The sequence below is a fragment of the Amblyomma mixtum genome, chromosome 7 (genome assembly GCF_055824585.1).
Source record: "Amblyomma mixtum isolate Tamu chromosome 7, ASM5582458v1, whole genome shotgun sequence".
Lineage (NCBI taxonomy): Eukaryota > Metazoa > Arthropoda > Arachnida > Ixodida > Ixodidae > Amblyomma > Amblyomma mixtum.
Genome location: NC_143018.1, coordinates 24,643,785 through 24,662,671, shown reverse-complemented (window position 1 = coordinate 24,662,671; position 18,887 = coordinate 24,643,785). Strand labels below are relative to the sequence as shown.

The following is an 18,887-nucleotide window of genomic DNA, read 5'->3' as shown; positions in this document are numbered from 1 at the left end:
AGCAGTGTCCACGTCAGGGCAAGCAAGCACCCACTCTCCTGTCCATTTTCGCCCTCCTTCAGAGTGCATAAGCGACGGCTGTAGCTTCGCCATCCCCCCCCCCCCCCCCCCCCCCCCCCCCCCGACCCTTCCCTCTTCCTTATTGCGTTATTGAGCACTGGTTTCGTAACTAGGTACCTTTGCTGACCGCACATAGTGGATAGAGGCCAGTTCGGGGTCGGGGCGGTCGGGGTTGACCGAGGCATTTGAGCCTAGTTCCCGCCTGCGATCTTTAAATTTTTTTTCCGTCTCGCGGGGGTTGAGTTGAGAGAAAAAGATAAAGGGATAGTTTTTAATCGCCGGTACCTGTCGTGCTACTTCAGCTAGATCAAAACGGTTTGCGGGAGCATGACGGCTGAGTAATTATCTACCAGTATTTCGCTTTTCATGCCCTCGGTGCAAACCGCGTCAGGGGAGATTTAACGATGAAGGAAACGCCTATACACGCGGAAACAAGAGTAAATACAAAAAACCCATGGACTCCTAATTGTATGCGTCATGCGCCATGAAATATTAATTTTTGTCAACGGTTAGACTGCCACTTTCTGAGGGCTCTTCTTACTGAACTGCAAATGTCCCACTAGCATCGAAGTTATATCGGTCAATTTCGATTCTCGACGTTTCTAATAAGGCAGTGAAGAAACATCTCGATTAAACATTCCCTGCCTTAGTTCAGGCAGTAAAGACATATGCATTCTTACGAGAGAGATTAAAGAAACTGCGCTCTTTGTGTTTTCAGAAACGACTACAACAAGACCAAGTAAGTCTTTATGGATGATATTATCAAAAGGGTTGCTCTGCGCTATTCGACGTCCACAACCTCGTCTGTTTAAGGCTTAAGATGGCTCCGTTATTTTGACGCACCGTCAAGCTGCAGGGAAGTTTCCATAAATTCAAGCCTCTAGCTTTGTCTAGCACGGTACATGTAGAAGCGTACACGTTTGTTGTGTGCGTTATATTGTAACGTAACGTTCTAGATACTCGATGAGCGGCGCCAGCTCCTGGTCCTTGCGTTGAAGGTCAGCCATATGAGATTGAGTAATGGCCCCAATGAAGGGAAAATCGTCGGCGTTTTCCACTGCAGCGGAGTCTAAGGGCGCGCGTGATAAGCAATCTGCGTCTTGGTGTTTAAGTCCCGACTTATAAACAACGGTAACATCATACTCTTGAAGACGAAGGCTCCATCGAGCCAAGCGTCCAGACGGGTCTTTGAGGCTGGCCAGCCAGCACAGCGAATGATGGTCGCTGACAATACGGAAGGGTCGTCCATACAGGTATGGTCGAAACTTGCTTATGGCCCAGATTACCGCAAGACACTCCTTCTCGGTCGTTGAATAGTTAGCCTCCGATCGGGATAGTGTTCGACTCGCGTAAGCTATAACTCGTCGTGCTTAGTGTACTTAGATGATGTCGTCGTTTTCTCGCCTACTTTCGAGCAACACCTGGACCGGTTGCGCATTGTGCTTCAAGCACTCAAAGGCGCACAATTAACGATCAAGCCGGAGAAATGCCATTTCGCTTTCAAAGAACTTCGCTTTCTCGGCCATGTTGTCAGTGCACAGGGCGTTCTCCCTGATCCGGACAAGACTACCGCAGTGTCAAGTTTTCCACGTCCCAGCGATAAAAAGGCACTTCGGCGATTTCTGGGCCTTTGCTCTTACTACCGACGCTTCGTCCAAGATTTCTCCAAGATAGCTGAACCATTGACAGCACTAACCAGAGAAGACATACCCTTCCTGTGGGGAGGCGATCAAGAACAAGCTTTCCAGGAGCTCCGAAGCCGCCTCCACAGGCCCCCCATACTCGCCCATTTCGATGAAAACGCAGCAACTGACGTCCACACTGATGCCAGCAACGTTGGCCTTGGGGCTGTACTTATCCAGTGGCAAGATGGCGTAGAACGAGTTATAGCTTACGCGAGTCGAACACTATCCCGATCGGAGGCGAACTATTCAACGACCGAGAAGGAGTGTCTTGCGGTAATCTTGGCCATAAGCAAGTTTCGACCATACCTGTATGGACGACCCTTCCGTATTGTCAGCGACCATCATTCGCTGTGCTGGCTGGCCAGCCTCAAAGACCCGTCTGGACGCTTGGCTCGATGGAGACTTCGTCTTCAAGAGTATGATGTTACCGTTGTTTATAAGTCGGGACTTAAACACCAAGACGCAGATTGCTTATCACGCGCGCCCTTAGACTCCGCTGCAGTGGAAAACGACGACATCATCTAAGTACACTAAGCACGACTGCCACTTCAGACCTGATAAAACCGTGTCCATCATACGTTGGAACGTGGCCGGCGCAGAGCAAAGACCAAACGGAAGCACCTTAAACTCGTATAGGCCGTCGGGCGTCACAAATGCAGTCTTCTCTCGGTCTCTCTGATCCACCTCGATTTGCCAGTATCCGCTTTTGAGGTCTAATGAGGAGAAGTACCTGGCATCGCGTAGACGGTCGAGGGCATCATCAATCCTGGGGAGCGGATAGACGTCCTTTTTGGTCACGTTGTTTAGTTTCCGGTAATCGACACAGAATCTCAGGGTGCCATCTTTCTTCTTGACGAGGACTACTGGCGACGCCCATGGGCTTGTCGAAGGCTGGATTACGTCGTCCGCAAGCATCTCATTCACTTGCGTTTGAATGGCTTCACGTTCCTTAGGAGAAACCCGGTACGGGCGTTGGCATACCGGTAACGTGGCCTCATCGGTTATGATGCGGTGCTTGGCGACAGGAGTACGACCGACCTTGGAGCCAGTGGCGAAGCAGTCTGCGAAATCAGTCAGAAGAGCCGAAAGAAGATTCCTTTGATCGGGCGTCAAGTCCGGGCTAATTTTAACGGTTTGAAGGAGACGGCAAGATGTAGCCTCCTCTTGAGGGTTGGCCCCGGCGGTGCATAAACGAGGCGAGGCAGTAACGTCGTGAAGGAAGGCAACAGCCGTTTCCTTGGCGAGGTGCCGCATCTCCTTAGCAAAATTCGTCAGGAGGACAGTAGCACAACCGTTATGGAGTTGAACGAGTCCTCGAGCAACGGCTATCTCCTTCTCGAGAAGTAGCGGGAGGTGCCCATCCGCGATGCCCTCGTAGTCGTGAAACAAGTCATGACGCACAAGAACAAGCACACTAGACCGTGCTGGCACCCTCATGTCATCGTGGACAATACGCAGAACGCTGAGTTCCGGATCCTCGATTTCAATGCGCTCCACGGCCCGTTTCGTCGAGAACGTCACACGCGCTTCTTTCAGGTCAGTGACAGCGCCGTTAGTCTGCAGGAAGTCTAGGCCAAGGATCAAGTCTTTGGAACACTCGCGAAGTACGACGAATTCTCCGACATACACAAAACCCCGGATGCCGACACGCGCTGTGCACTTGCCTACAGGGGTAATCAAGTGACTTCCCGCCGTGCGAATTTTCGGGCCGGACCAGTGCGTCAAAACTTTCTTCAATTCGCGGGCGAGACCGTGGCTCATTACCGAGTAATCTGCACCGGTGTCTAGTAACGCCGTTACATCGGCTCCATCAATCTTTACGCGCAAATCGGAGGTAGTGTGTCGGATGCTGTCGTCACCTGTCCCAAGCGGAATGTCGTCGCATCGGTCGAAGGTAGCCCGTCGGATGCTGTTGCTACCTGACCCCAGCGAAATCTCGTCGAGTCGGCGTGACGAGGACGGAGGATCTTCACATTTCGCGACATCAGCGACCCTGCCTCCGAAGGCCGCTGACATTAGTTTTCCCGGCGAGGGCTGGGAGAGCGTCGGCGTCGGGGATAGCTCGGACTTGAGGAACGGTAACTTGTTGGGGACGTAGACCGACGTTCTTGGTAGCCGGACGTAACAGGATGCTGTTGCGCAGCAAGGTGGCTTTCGATTTCAGTAGGCCGCTCGCCATTTTGAGGGCAGGGGTCGTCCGGTGCGAAACCGCGCAGGCCGACGCGGCGGTACGGGCACGCCCGGTAGAGGTGACCTGCTTCACCGCAATGGAAGCAGAGGGGCCGACGGTCGCGGGCACGCCATACTTGACTCTTACGGGGTCGCTGATAGGTTGGCGCAGGGGTGTAGCGAGGAGGACCCTGCGGCTCCATTGCTGGAGCTGCGGTATTGATACTGTTGTCTTGCGTGGGAGCCCTACGTAGGACGGACGCGTAGGTGGGTCTCGCGTCGAGCTGGTAGGAAACGTCAGGAACTCGCTCAGCTGCCATACGCACCTCGTCCCGGACGACTTCAGCTAGTGATGGAAAGGATGGCGTGTTGCAAGGCATCCGGAGTGCTTGCAGTTCTTCTCGCACGACAGCACGGACGAGGTTGCGTAGTGCATCCATATCGCTTCCGCCCTGCATAGGTAGTGCGTCGGACCCAATGATGTTCACGTCGCGATTGTATTGACGAGCCCGGTGTTGCAGCGTCGTCTCCATGGTGGTAGCCTCACTGAGGAACTCCGCAACAGTGCGCGGTGGGCTGCGCACTAGTCCTGCGAAAAGTTCTTGCTTCACGCCTCGCATCAGGTGGCGCAGCTTCTTGTCTTCTGGCATCTGTGGGTCTGCGCGCTTGAAAAGACGCGTCATGTCTTCATAAAACATGCGCACGCTCTCGTTTTGGCGCTGGTTCCGCGAGTGCAGCGCAGGTTCTGCTCGCTCCCGGCGGTCGGCGCTTGGAAAAGTGGTCTTCAAGTCACGACAGAAGGCTTCCCAGGATGGAAAGGAAGCCTCATGGTTTTCAAACCATGTCCGCGCCGACTCTTCAAGAGCAAAGTAGACGTTGTGGAGCTTACGCTCATCGGCCCACCCGTTATAACGTGCCACACGCTCGAAGGCCTCAAGCCAGTCCTCGGCGTCCTCGAACACGTCTCCATGAAAAGACGGTGGTGTTCGCGGCTGATGGCAGAGGATGTTTGCGGGAAGCCTACTCTCAGATGTCATTTCCGCAGGTGTTACAGGGGCCCGAGGCTGCGTCGACCTGGTAGCGGCCGGAAGTGGTCCAAATTCCGGGGGCTCTCCACGTAGGCGGCGGCCGAGGCGCTGATGTACCGGAGTAAGCTCCGTAGTGAGAGGTAGATTATGCGCTGGAAGCGTACCCCGCACCTCCACCAGATTTGTAACGTAACGTTACAAAGAAGTCTCCTGCGCCGAGGAACACCGGCAGCCAGTCAGGTCAGCACGAGACGGAGCAGAGTCACTTCGTCTTTCTCCAATGGCCCGTTGCGTTCTTCCTCATCTTCTAAGGAAGGCATGTGTCAATATCATATTAAAGCGCACACGGCAGCGCGGGGGGGGGGGGGGGGGGTACATGATTTTGTAGAAAAGTTCGAAAGGGTCTCTTTCCCCATGCCCTTACAGCACCTGCGTCAAAAAAAAAAATTACCGACGATTACGTTACTTCCTAATGCGAAATTTGAGCGCAGCAAATAAGCTGTTTCACCTTTTCGATAGATTGAGGCAAAGAAATCGAGCAACACATGTATGCGCTATCACAGAATTTTTTTTTATTTTTTCACACGTATTCGCAATTTCGGCTCGGGCGGTGCACATATACAGATCCGCCGCCACCGATCTGGCTCTCTGATTGCCACCGCACAGGGGTTGCATTGGAGGAGGAGCGAAGAAAGGAATTAAGTTCGAGCCGGCGCTTTGACAACCGGAGACTCGCAGGAAGAGGGGGGAGGGGGGCGGCGTGTACACCCAGCGGCAAACGATGGGGGCAGAATCGCGCGCAGCAAGCGAACACGATAAAGGGAGGAGGGAAGAGATAGCAGCGACTGACTGATGCCGCTGACGCCGATAGCGCTGGGGGGATGAAAGGGGGGCGGAGCTGGTTACGAGGCCGACGACGACGCGAAACCCAGGAACGGACGCCAGTAGAGCTGCGCTCTAAAAAATCATCTGCCCTTTAGCAGGCTGCCCCTGCCTCATCAGGAAACACCTCTTGAGTCTGCACTGGTTGTAACAAGGTTTTCATGAAAACCGCCTCATGCTTACTGTTATCGCTGCAAGCTGAGGCTGTTTAATCAGCAACAAATACGCCTAAATCAGGGTAGATAACTGGGAACACTGAATCTATATTTCATTGCTCAATACCCAGGTTTTTCAAAAAATAACTCAAGTAAATTGAGGACAACGCAACGAGCTTTGGAAAGGAAAATAGGTGTAAGGCTAAGAGATAGGATGAGGGCAGTACGGGCCAGGGAACAAACACTGTTTAGTGATATCATAGGTGAAATCAAGAAGAAAAATTGGCGTGGGCAGGGCAGTTAATGAGAAGGCAAGATAATCGAAATCAAGAAGAAAAAATTGGCTTGGGCAGGTGAATTAATGGGAAGGCAAGAAAATCGATGGTCGTTAAGAGTAATGAACTGGTTGTACCCAGTATACCCAGAAGGCTATATACCCAGATGGCTGACGTAGCAGAGGAACGTTAGGTGGGCGGATGAGATAAGGAAGTTAACGGATACGGTGGCCGCATCTCGCACAGGGCAGTATTAATGAAGAGACATGGGAGAGCCCTTTTTCCTTCCCTGGCTGATGCTGCTGATGCTGATGCCGATGCTGTTGATGATGACGGGGACGACCCAAGTTTTCCATTTGACACTGAAAGAAAAAGGCAGCGGCGTATAAAGGTAGACGAATTTATGCAGCGTTGATTTTAGCATCAATGTGTGCGTGATCCCATCTGTGTAAGAAAGCAACAAAGGCAGCAGAAATAAAATGTTCCGTCAAACAAAACTAACGCGCATGCATGAATCTACCTGTAGCTGGAAGCTGCTTTCGATGTCGCCCATACGTCGTTCGACAGCTTTCCCTGAACTGAGCTCCCCACCTCCCTGGCATTAACGGTGTATCCTAGAAGCAGAGCAGAATGAGTCTGGGAAAAAATGCAAGGTAATGATACCCCAGTCGAAATCAAGAATAAATTAATATGGGCAGGCATGTAATGCGAACGAGAGATAACAGATGGTTTTATGTTTAACGGAGGGAATTTCAAGAGAAAAGCGTGGCAGGGGACGTCAGAGGATCAGGTGAGCGGATGAGATGAGGAAGTTCCGGGGGATAAGGTGGCCGCGAATTGCACAGTACAGAGGTTAAAGGACTTTGCGAGAGGCTTTTGCCCTGCAGCGGGCGTAGTTATGGTGATGATGAAGATTACAATTTCATAAAGTTCTTCCGTATGCACGCAATTGTTTGCCGCGGATACAGATGCAGGTGTTGTTTATTTTTGTTCTTCAGATCATGGGGTGATGGCATGAAAAGCTGCGTAACTCGTGAGCCTACTTTCTTGTGCGCGTACATCTGTGTCGAAAGCACACGAAATGTCATGCGCGCTCGAATAAGTTACGGCTGGTAGCAACTGGTGATTAACCATTAAAAGTGGAAATGAAAATAGATTCCGAGGAAAGGAAACACGTAGGAACTGTCACTTCTCGGTGGACACCGGAACCGCACCTTGATAAAATTAGTTGATAAAGCGGCGAAAGGAGGAAAAGGAAAGGTTGTGCGGTAACGGAAGGCTCCCCCGTAATTTAGGCCATCGCATAAAACGAGTGCTTCTTTGCCGTTTAACGCGAGAGGTTTAAAGAGCACGTGTCGCAGAATAGCCGGCGTCGTTGACCATGATAAAAAAATCTACAAAAAATCCCAAAGGAAGCAGCGTAGGTGACCCACTTAAATCACGTGACCTGTCATCCCAACCTGCCTACCGAATGGTCGGGTTGTGACTACAATCCCCGCCGTGGTAGGTGGCAGTTAAATTACTGGTTGGCCGCGAGAGGTCGTTCGGGAAGAGCAATATGGGTCTCACAAGCCCCACCGGTGGCAGCACCTGCCATCGCAGCTGCAGTGGCGCATCGTTTAACCACTCCACCGTTTCCCCAAGAGTGGTATGTGGACTCCTGGGGATTTATGAATGTAAAATACAGAATGACCAATTCCGCGTGTAAGAGCTGAACCCATTAATATTGTTACGCGGCGGCCAGCCGTAGAATGAGACGTGGTGAACCATGGCTATGAGATGATTTAATGGCCGCTGGCCTAGCGCGGGCACTCCGTCCCGCGCCACTGCCAGCTTCGTCTTCGTCACACTACCCGGGGCCTCCGAGCGATCGTCCCGATCGGTGACGAACAGACGACGAAATGGCGATGGTCTTGAGTGAAGGATCGAACAATATGTAGAAGATGGTGCAGTGCTGGCCGCCACGATGAGAAAGATGAGAGAATGAGTCCCGGTCCACGAAGCATCCGGGCCGTAGGGTGCCAGGAGCTGACGGCCGAGGTCTCTGGACGCACCGAACGGTAGAGGCAGGGGGACGGTGTCTTCACGTTTGGGTCAGTGGGGTCTTGGGTCGGTGGGGTCTTGGGTCCGTCGGCTCTTGGGTCCATCGGGTCTTGGGTCGTCGTGTAGTGTGGTCCGGGCGGGGGACGGGGCTGGGGTGAGCGTCGAGGTCGGTTCAGGTCGAGCGGGCTGGGGCACGGCCGTGCGGCGCTAACCAGGTACTCACGGCCGACGTCCACGGCAGGCCCAGGACGCCGAAGCTCCGTGACCAGGATGGCGATGAAGGGATCCCAGCACCTCACACCAAATGTTACGCGGCGGCCAGCCGAAGAATGAGACGTGGTGAACCATGGCTATGAGATGATTTAATGGCCGCTGGCCTAGCGCGGGCGCTCCGTCCCGCGCCACTGCCAGCTTCGTCTTCGTCACAATATTATCGCCTCGTACCCATAAGGCGGAGTTTAAGTGTCCTCTCCATTTTATTGCCTGCATCGAAACGGGGCCGACGCGGCCAGCAGGCGCACCGAACCACCTACTTACCTTATAGTTGAGTCCAAACCCTTTATTTAGGTTCGCTCCTAAGAAGCTGGCTATCGCTGTAGCTTCTCCACAGGCGAACTAGTTTCTAGTGCGAAAGGACTACTAAAGTGGTCCCAATCAAGAGTCTTGTGTGAAGCCTCGGAGTAACTCGGGTAAGCTCGGGTTGGTTCGGAGGAGCGCCGCGCAAGCTGCAGCCAATAGAAGGAAGCTCAGGTAAGTTCGGTGCACCGTCGCGCCAGCTGTAGCCAATGGGAGGGTGTTTTTTTTTTTCTTTTCTCGTGTATACTTCACAGCTGCAGGCGAAGACACATTTTACAGCGACATCTGTTATGCGCCCGTTCCCGTGTTTCGAGTCGTCATCGTAGTAGTAATAGTATGTCGTGGTAGTCGGCGTAAACGGCGGGTGCGTTGCCATGGGAACAACTTGGAGGGTGTGTACCGTGGAAGTTGCAGGGTAAACCTTGAGCGGAGGAATGCGTAACCGACGGTTGGTTTCCCATGGAAGCATCTGGAGGGTGGTTACAGAAAGCAATCGCGAGAGTGGAGGAATCCCCAACCGTTAGAGTGGTTAGCGTGGAAGGAGAAGGTGGGACCGTAAGAAGTAGCAGCCGAAGAATGGTTGCCAGGAGACCACGAGGACGGTATAGTTACGTTGGAAGGGAAGGAGGGTTACCGTGGAAAGAAAATGGTATGGCTAAAGAGTAAAAACGCAACCGGAGAGCGGTTCGGGCAGTAACGGTCCAGAAGGTGGTTACTGCAAAAGGAGAAGGATGGGCCAGAGGAGAAGATTCGCCATCCGGAGCATAGTTGCCCAGGAAGGGGGAGGGGTATGGCGAGATCGTAGCAAGGTCCATCTACGGCAGCTGCTGCTAAACGCGCGCGCGCCTTATCCTTACAAAAGGAGTTTTAGACAGTGTATAGAGTGTCTATAGACTTCTGTCTATAAAGTCTATGGACTGTCTATAAACAAATCCTAGAGAACAGTCTATAGGCAATACAAATGCACTTGACACTCTATAGACAATCTATAGATTTATGGCCATACACTTCTAGTAGACTTTTGTATATAGAGAGTCTATAGACTATGAATAGACAAAAAACAATATCTATAGGAAGTCAATAGAGTCTATAAGAAGTCTATAGGCTGTCTATAGACCATTTTTATAAGGATTGAGCGGCGGATTGGAGATGACAGCTAGTCGAAAAACGAGCATGTATGGAAAACTAAAAGCGCTCTAGAACTACGTAAGTATAAAGTCGATCTCATATTCTCTAAGCCAACATATCGTAAAATATGACTACCTTAACAGCTGTCGCGGAATCTCGCGTTGCACGCTGCTATCGTCCTGTGATTTTCTTTCAATACCTCAACATTACGAACGCAGCTTCTCCAAGTGACATGGTTAATGTGGCACAGAGAACTGTAGTCGGTTTCCAGTGATGCACTCAGCGCTGAAGGAACGGTGTGCTTGGAAGCTGAAGTAACATTGTTATACTAACGTGAAGCACTATGAAAAATTATGTTTTTCTTGCCATGTATAATATGCACTCTACGCAAGGAATGCACTTGAGAAATTTCAACCAGAGCGCAGAGAATGACGACACAGCGAGAGAGCTGGACAGTATGAATGGTAGCACTGCTTATCATCTCACTCGGGGCCGTCGTGGCGCTCAAAGAGCCCTTTTATGCCAGCGCGAACCAAAGATCCAACGACAACATCTGCTGTGATCAAATTACTGCGTCGAAAAGTTAATCTTTACGTCAGATCCCACATTTCACAGTGCGTCTTCAGTGTCTTCTTCTCCCTCTTTTATTTTCTTTTTTTTTCGTATTTTTAGCTTTGCTATTTTTCCTTGTTATTTCTACTAGACTTTCCGACTAGCCGGAAACCGTCATAACTCATCTCGCTGCTTCTGGTCCCTAATTTTCCCGAGCCTCACGTAATTTCACATCCTCTCGTTGTCAAGTGGGCGCGTTTTCGAGCCGCTCTGTCGATCCTCTTCGATCCTGTTTATATTTCTGCTACACTCTGTCATGACGTGATTATTTGAATTTACTTCTGTCTTTTTTTCGTCTTGTTCTACTTTTTTTATCTATTCTATATTTTATATTTTCTATATTTTTCTGTATTTCCATATTCCTTCTATATTTATATATTCATGTATGACTGTTGAACACCCCTGTACCACCTCCCCCCCCTTATGTAATGTCCCTAACGGGACCCTTAAGGGTTAATAAATGATGATGATGATAATGATCCTCCTCCTGTGCAGAGCCTCCCACGCCGAAATGGATGATATGCGTCTTCGGGAACGAGATGGACCCCGGGTTCATCTTTCCCGAGGACGGCCTCTGCGACTACCACTTCTTCCAGGCGAAAGAAGACGAGGGTGCGTTCCTCGAGGGGAAGGGCGCAGGTCCTTCGTTCGACGCCTTCTTGACTGCGGCCGCCAATTACTCAAAGACGGAGCACGGCGTCAGCCTGGACTACATGTGAGTTCCGCGTGCTGGCTGAACGAGCATTGCAGTTCACCCAAGTTTACAGCTCCCCAATTTTTAAGATTTTCGGCTCATGAGTGGCGTGGACAGGGCGTGTCGCGTTTTCACCAATCCGTAGCCAATCCACAATCCAATCCATAGCCATCCAACAAGGCAATTCATAATCCAAATAGACACGAATTGTCAATGATGAAAAATAAGAAAACTTGGGTCCAGGCGGGAGTGGAACACGTACATACATACATACATACATACATACATACATACATACATACATACATACATACATACATACATACATACATACATACATGCATACATACATACATACATACATACATACATACATACATACATACATACATACATACATACATACATACATACATACATACATACATACATACATACATACATACATGCATGCATGCATGCATACATGCATACATGCATACATACATACATACATACATACATACATACATACATACATACATACATACATACATACATACATACATACATACATACATACATACATACATACATACATACATACATACATACATACATACATACATACATACATACATACGAGGGGGTGCCCAAAAGAAACCGGACTTATTTTTGTTTGAACTTATTTGTTCACATTTTAAGCACAGACCTTCAATCTCCTTCAAAGTATTCCTCACTTGCAATGATACGCTTGTCGAATCTTTCATTTCATTTTTCAAAACATTGTTTAAATTCATCTTTTGCGATGCTTGACAGTGCCTCCGTCGTTTTTTTCTGCACCTCAGCAACATCAGCGAAACGCTTTTCATTCACCTATTTTTTCATTCTAGGAAACAAATAAAGTAGCACGGGGCAAGGTCGGGAGAGTATGAGGGTTGAGGAATAGGGGTCATGCCATTTTTGGTCCAAAATTGTCGTAGAGACAGGGCTGTGTGAGCAGGGCCATGATGTGAGCCATGATGGAAAAACCAGTCACCCGACCGCCACAAATCAGGCCGCTTCCACAGCACACTGTTGCCCAATCTTTTCAAAACATCCAAGTAGAAAGCCTGGCTAACTGTCTGACCCTGCGGAACAAATTCTCAATGGATGACTCCTCTCACGTCGAAAAAACAAATCAGCATTGTTTTGAGGTTTGGTTTCACCTGAAGAGCTTTCTTGAGGCGAGGTGAATTTGAAGTTCTCCATTGGTATGATTGTTGCTTTGATTCAGGATTCGATTCAGGAACACTTCAGTTGTCCCCATAGCATCGTCCTTGTACGTCTTTCTTAATATTTCAAGAGTTTCCATTCAACTTTTTCCGAGCAAAAATCAGAATTTCACCGGCGCACGCTGTTCCCGAAAATCAGTCATTGCAAAAACGACATTCACACAAAACAGTCGTCACTCTAAAACTCTTCCTAAACTAGTGTGACCTCCTTCAACGACGGCACTCGGCTTACTGACTCTGGAATGTTCGTTCTATGCGCTCCTAGTGGCAAAACGCGGTACCACAGAAGCTTTGCCGACCAAAAAATTTAGTCCGGTTTCTTTTGGGTACCCCCTCGTACATACACGCATACATACATGCATGCATACACACATACATACATACATGCATACATACATACACGCATACATGCATACATGCATACATGCATGCATACACACACACGCGCGCACGCACGTATACACACATTACGCGCGCGCCTGGAGGGACGTGCCTGGAGGGACGTGACCTCACCAGCGGGGCACTGCCCATTGCCTGGAAGAATCTGACGTCTCCGGGTCGGAAGTGACGTCATCATACCATGTTAGTCTTTGTGAAGCCTGCCTACCTAGGCAGACGGCAGGTGCTGCTGACTAATACCCCTGTCAAGCGCGCAAGTTAAGTGCACTTACGGGGAGTGCGCTTCGGCATCCCGAGTGACTTTGGGCTACGCGGTGCTAAACGGGAAAGCAAAGTGCACTCGTAGTAAAAAAAAAATGGCGTCAGAAAATGAATGGAATTTATGAAGAGGTCGATGGAAAAGAAAAAGGTGTCATAATAATTGATTGCTTAACGTGATAGCACAAATAAAACAAGGTTCGACCGTTTTTAACAAAGGAAAAAAAATTGAAATAGAAGAAAAGTCAAGACCAGTCAAGACTATCCAGAATTGCGGCAACAAACAAGATGGCGGCGGGCAGCGTTGTTGCATCGGACCTCGTACCTTTGTTTTGCTGCTTTGCCTGTAGCTACAACGAACGAATTTTTTCTAAAAACAGTATTATAGCATGTAAAATAAAGTTGTAAGTACTTTTTATGCACTATACGTATGTGTCTTTGAAGTCGCTGCTGGCGAGGCTACGCACTCAGCGCTCAAAGTGCGTTCTGTGAACGCACTCCGACATGAGAGCGCACTTTGTCAAGTGCACTTATGTTACGACGTTTAGCTGTGCTAGAGTGCACTTTCAGCAAGTGACACTCTTCGTAAGTGCACTTTATTTTGCGCGCTTGACAGGGGTATAACGTCTACGAACAGAAACGGGAGGGGACGCTTAAGCTACTACGCCTTAAGGATATCACGCAGCAGCGTCAATGAGTGAATGCCCATATGTTCAGAACTGATCATTCTCAACTTTACGTTCATATGTCCCTGGGAATCCTCATACCACTACTGGCGCAATGGTGGAGCGATTAAGGGATGCGCCACTGCCCTGCGGTGGCAGACGCTGCCACCGGTGCGACCCAAGTTGCTATTTCGGGGCAATCTCTCGCGATCAACCTTTAATTTAACTGCCACCCGCCAGTGTGGTTATTTTTCTCACAATCCGGTGGGTAGGGCGTGATGGCCCCACAGGGTCACGTGACCAAGGTTGCTTCTCCGGGGCTGGCTTCCTGGGCCACCCTGCGCCGCACTTTTTATCGCTCACAACGCCGACAACGCCGACGCTGGATTTTCTGCTTAACGAGGCCTCCAACGCTATCGCGTTGACAGCCTCCTGTAGATACCTGTGCAAAAAAGGAGGCTTGCGGGAGGTGTTCCTTCTCAATGTTGGACTGGAAGGCAACATGGGTCTCAAAAGCCCCACCAGTCAGTTCCGGTATAATAATCAACTGCTCAAAATTCGATCGCATCGCCGGCGCATAATGTAATTAGGTGTCCCTGTAAATTTTTTTAACTTAAATGAGCTATGAACTCACCGATATCGCGCACTTTTCTCAGTTTTAGGCAAACACTTGAGCCCTTGAAAAGGCTGTTTAGATCAGACAGTTCTTGAACACAGTCACACAACTGCGCAGGGCGTTTGCCTTCGGTGCTAAAGTACAAATTTCTGTACGAAACTTTGCAAGACAGTGAAAATTCTGTTAATAGTCCACCCAAGTCAAGTAAAATAAAAAGCTGATGGAGTTCGCTCTTTATTCCTACCGTTGCAGTCGTGCAAGACGTGGTATACAAATTTCTTTGCAGCCATTACCCCGAAACGATGGAAATCTTAACAACACCTTCGGCCACTTCAAGGCTTGAAGACCTTTTACGGAAGAAGATATACCACTGGGGATACTTGAACGTTCTGCATTTCGGCGTCCATAAAGAAAACTTCACCGACTTGTTCACCATCCTTCGTGTACGTTTAAGTTATGCCATAGTGGCTTTTCTTTCGCTGCTGCCACTGCACCTAACACTAACAAGGCGGAGCGGGTGTACTGTACGTTCCTGTACTGAACGGATGAAATTTGATGTTGCTGCGTGCAAGACAGAAACTATAAGACGTTGCTATCCAATGCAACTCCCTCCTGCCTTCAGTGCACGAGGCTGAAATACGAGGTACAGTACAGTCCATTGTTAAAGGGAACGTGCGATCGCGAGACCTCCGCGCTTCACGAAGCCCTGCTGCCTAGATGCGGCGGGAAGAGGCGGCATGAGGCACATGCGTGGAAAGACCAGCCGCCATGCTTACTGCTGGCGACCGCTTGTTCCCTTTAACAGTGGACCGTACTGTACACTGCTGTTTAAGAGCAGGCAGGGGCCGCTCAGTTTAGAAAAAAAAAATGCAAGCAAGTAAGAGGCCAAGCGAGGGCGAGAATGTAGTTTATAAAGGAGAAGAATAAAACTAGCATTCAATCCGAATAAACTGCTGAGCGAGTTAACCCCCCCCCCCACCCCTATACAGAAGGGTGCAACTAATTATCTGTCTAGAACGTTCACTGAATGCTTACCGATATTACTTCAACAAACCCGCAGTTATTGTTCCTGAAAAAATGATTGACGGCCTATTTTCGCTCGCCGGCCTCACAGTAATATGACGAAAAGAGCCAATCCTCACGTCGCGCTCCTTACAAAACTGATGGCAACGCAAAGCGCATACTGTACGTAAAGCACGTAGGTAACCTATGTGTACAAAAAAAGTGTGAAGCAGCGTAATGCCGCACATTATGATTGATAGGCTTTGAAATCGCCCATCAGTACAGTGTACTAGTGTTTTTACTTTACTCGTTGCCGATTCCATGTCTTCATAGAAGCTTTCGACGATCTGCTTCAACGAAGACGTGGTATCATGAAGACGTGGCATCGGCTGTCGAGTCACCCGGTGTCAATGATCGCATTGTGCGTTGTCCTTGCTCGACTTTAAAGGCAAACAAGAAACTCTGATGCCGTGTTTGGTAGCTCACCATCTGGCCTGGTATGAGTATGGCTAGCTGGCGCAGCATATCCTATTTGTTAATTCTTTTGATTTCGCAGGACGTGAAAGGAATACTCAACCGAGTGGCGAAGCCTGCCCGGCCGCTCCACTTTTTTATCCGTAGCGCCTTCGCAAAATACCTGGACCACATGATGACAATTCTATGGTGAGCTATCATCGTGAGTGCTAAACGATGACCTTTAGTAGGTATGTGTTCACGTTTCCTTCACTGCATGTGTGTGCTCTCGGAATTTAAATGTTCGTTTATGCCCGCAGCGGTGGCAAAGTGGTTGAGCATCCGCCTCACATGCGGGGGGGTGCGGTGTTCGATCCCCGGTGCCGCCGGGTACCCACCGGGGATACAGTGGGTATACAAGCTTTCCCCTGGCCAGGTGCTGGGCTTCTTTAGGGGGAAATGCTTGGGAAATGTGTCTCAGACCCCACTATGAGCAAACGAAAATACCTTGTGTCATGGCGTTCTTTAGCCACAGTTTCCCTTGCGCCATAAAAATTCACCTTGTTTGCTTAATTGCTTAGCGAGGGCCTCGATTCTGGCAGCCTTGACACCATAGGAAGCATAAGAGGGTACTCACACAGCTTCCACCCTCGTTGTTAGATGACGTTCTACGTCACACCGGCGGTACCTCAGGACGTGCTACGTGCGCCGCTTACGAATGCGGGTGGCGCTGATGAACACTCTCAAGTTAGGTTATTTGTAAACATAAATACTCCTGAAAGCGGAAGATTTGACAGCCGTCGCCGTAGCTCAGAGGTAGAGCACCGGACGCGTAATTCGGAGGTCGTGGGTTCGGATCCCACCGGTGGCATGTGGTTGTTTTTTTCTTCTGCTTTTCTTATCAATTAGCTTTAAGCGATAACATATCCAGTAATATTCTAAATTGAGCAACACCACAAAATAAATAAATAAATAAATAAATAAAAAAAAACCCTGTGTCCCTTGGTTTCTGTGGCTGTTGGCTTCTATCTCACTATCATCAATGTTAGTTTATGCGGAAGGCAGTTTTGCCTATAGCGCGGATGAGGCCTGTTAAATATGCGTGGAAGTGTAAGGTGGCCGTCTAGACCGTGGAACAGTTAGCGCCCGTTTCGAGAGTTGTTTGCCTAGCTTATTACAGCGCTCACTTCCGGGAATAGCTAACGGACCGACTTTCATAAGCCTATCGCAATGTCGTGTATATAGGAAGAGAGAAAAGGTTCAGTCAATCGCGTTGTAGTAAGGCCGAGGAAGCTGTACAGGTAGTTCCGGCGAGCAGTCAGTCTATTAGAGCAACCTTAGAATTAGTATATTTGCGTCACTTGTGGACACTATAACGAAAAGTAAAAAACTAGAGAGGGAGAGTTTTAGGGCCACTTTTCCTCGCGCTGCTCACTAGGCAACCATGATAAGGAAGGCGACCCAGTTTTACCTTGTAGAGATCCCAGCCACGTTTTCATTGCCGGGAGTATACTGTCACAATTGATGACGATAATAACAGACAGGCATATCCAGAAGAGAGCTTCAGAAGTAAACCGTTCACTGGGACAACTGGTGCGCTCAAAATAAACTTAGTGGCAGTGAGAGCGGCAAGCGCACTCGACTCTCGTATACGAAGCTGAATTCCCGTCGGTCTCTGCAGCATTTCATTGAAAATAACGGGGAATTTTCCAGATAGCACGCCTACAACACCGCGAACACTCCCGAAAATACCTGACGCTGTCTCCTACAGCATAAATTTTACAGCAGAACATATCTGTTTTGTAGCGAAAGCTACACTACTATACCTCGGACACATACACATTTCGCCGTGAAACTCCAAATGACCTTGAAACAACCTATAGACAAGTCATGACTAGCGTTGCTATGCACATATATCTAACCACTGGACCACCTTTAACCTCAGGGCCACCGCTGAGGCTCAGTGGTTATGGTGCTCGGCTGCTGACCCGAAAGACGCGGGTTCGATCCCGGCCGCGGTGGTTGAATTTCTTTGGAGGAGAAATTCTAGAGGCCTGTGTACTGTGCGATGTCAGTGCACGTTAAAGAACCTCAGGTGGTCGAAATTTCCGGAGCCCTCCACTAAGGCATCTCTCATAGCCTTAGTCGCTTTGGGACGTTAAACCCCATAAACTAAACTAAACTAAACCTTTAACCTCAAGCTTTGACCTTCAGCTTTGCCCGTCTCCTCTGACCTTGACCTTTGACCTTGAACTTTAAGCTTCAACTTTGACATTGAATTTTGACCTTGCAAGCTGTCGGGAGAGGCAGTAAGAAAGCCACGTGGTAATCACGTTTTGTGATTCAGTTCTGAGTTGTGACGTCAGGTATTTGGTAAATATAACCAGAGCTGTGCGCTTGGCAGACGCTATGGAGGAAGGAGAGCGCGCTAAGGAGCGCACGTATAGCGAACTAATCTTCGAACGTTGCGGCAAGCCGCTTTCGCTGCTTTTTTTTTTTGTTTTTCATGTCCAGGTTTACGCAATGCATCTCTATTATGTTCATTCTAAAAAAAGAAAACTCTTGTGGGGTTGCATGTCAGACTACCCGTGGCACGCGTACTATTTTCGCACCTAAGAGTATACGCTTTGCCCATGCACAGTCGGCAGATTGCTGGACAGCGCTTGCCATTTCTTTTGTACTCGTCAGGGACACATTCTGGATGGACGGCTTTCTGATTTTGACTCACGAAATTAACGACGACCGACCCTGGGCTGAAGGACGGTTAATGCCGCCAACTTTTTGGATTCAGCTCAACATGCCTGAGAAGTCATACAAAATTAACCTGGTGAGTGACCTCATTTCATGGTACTTTTATAGCGAAAGCTATACTATAGCTGGGACGCATTTCGCCCTAACCCTCCGAATGACCTTGAAACGACCTTGAGGTAAGTC

The 18,887-nt window shown here is 49.3% G+C and overlaps 1 protein-coding gene across 1 annotated transcript in view; it reads left to right on the top strand.

Annotated features, from left to right (window-relative positions):
- Positions 1–11,128: 11,128 nt before the first annotated feature.
- Positions 11,129–18,887, top strand: part of LOC149335341 (uncharacterized) — a 31,978-nt gene continuing 24,219 nt past the window's right edge. The window contains exons 1-4 of the mRNA XM_089552025.1: positions 11,129–11,328; positions 14,785–14,941; positions 16,057–16,163; positions 18,642–18,780. Of these exons, the coding sequence (XP_089408151.1) occupies positions 11,129–11,328; positions 14,785–14,941; positions 16,057–16,163; positions 18,642–18,780 (603 nt within the window). The remainder of the gene's footprint in view (positions 11,329–14,784; positions 14,942–16,056; positions 16,164–18,641; positions 18,781–18,887) is intronic.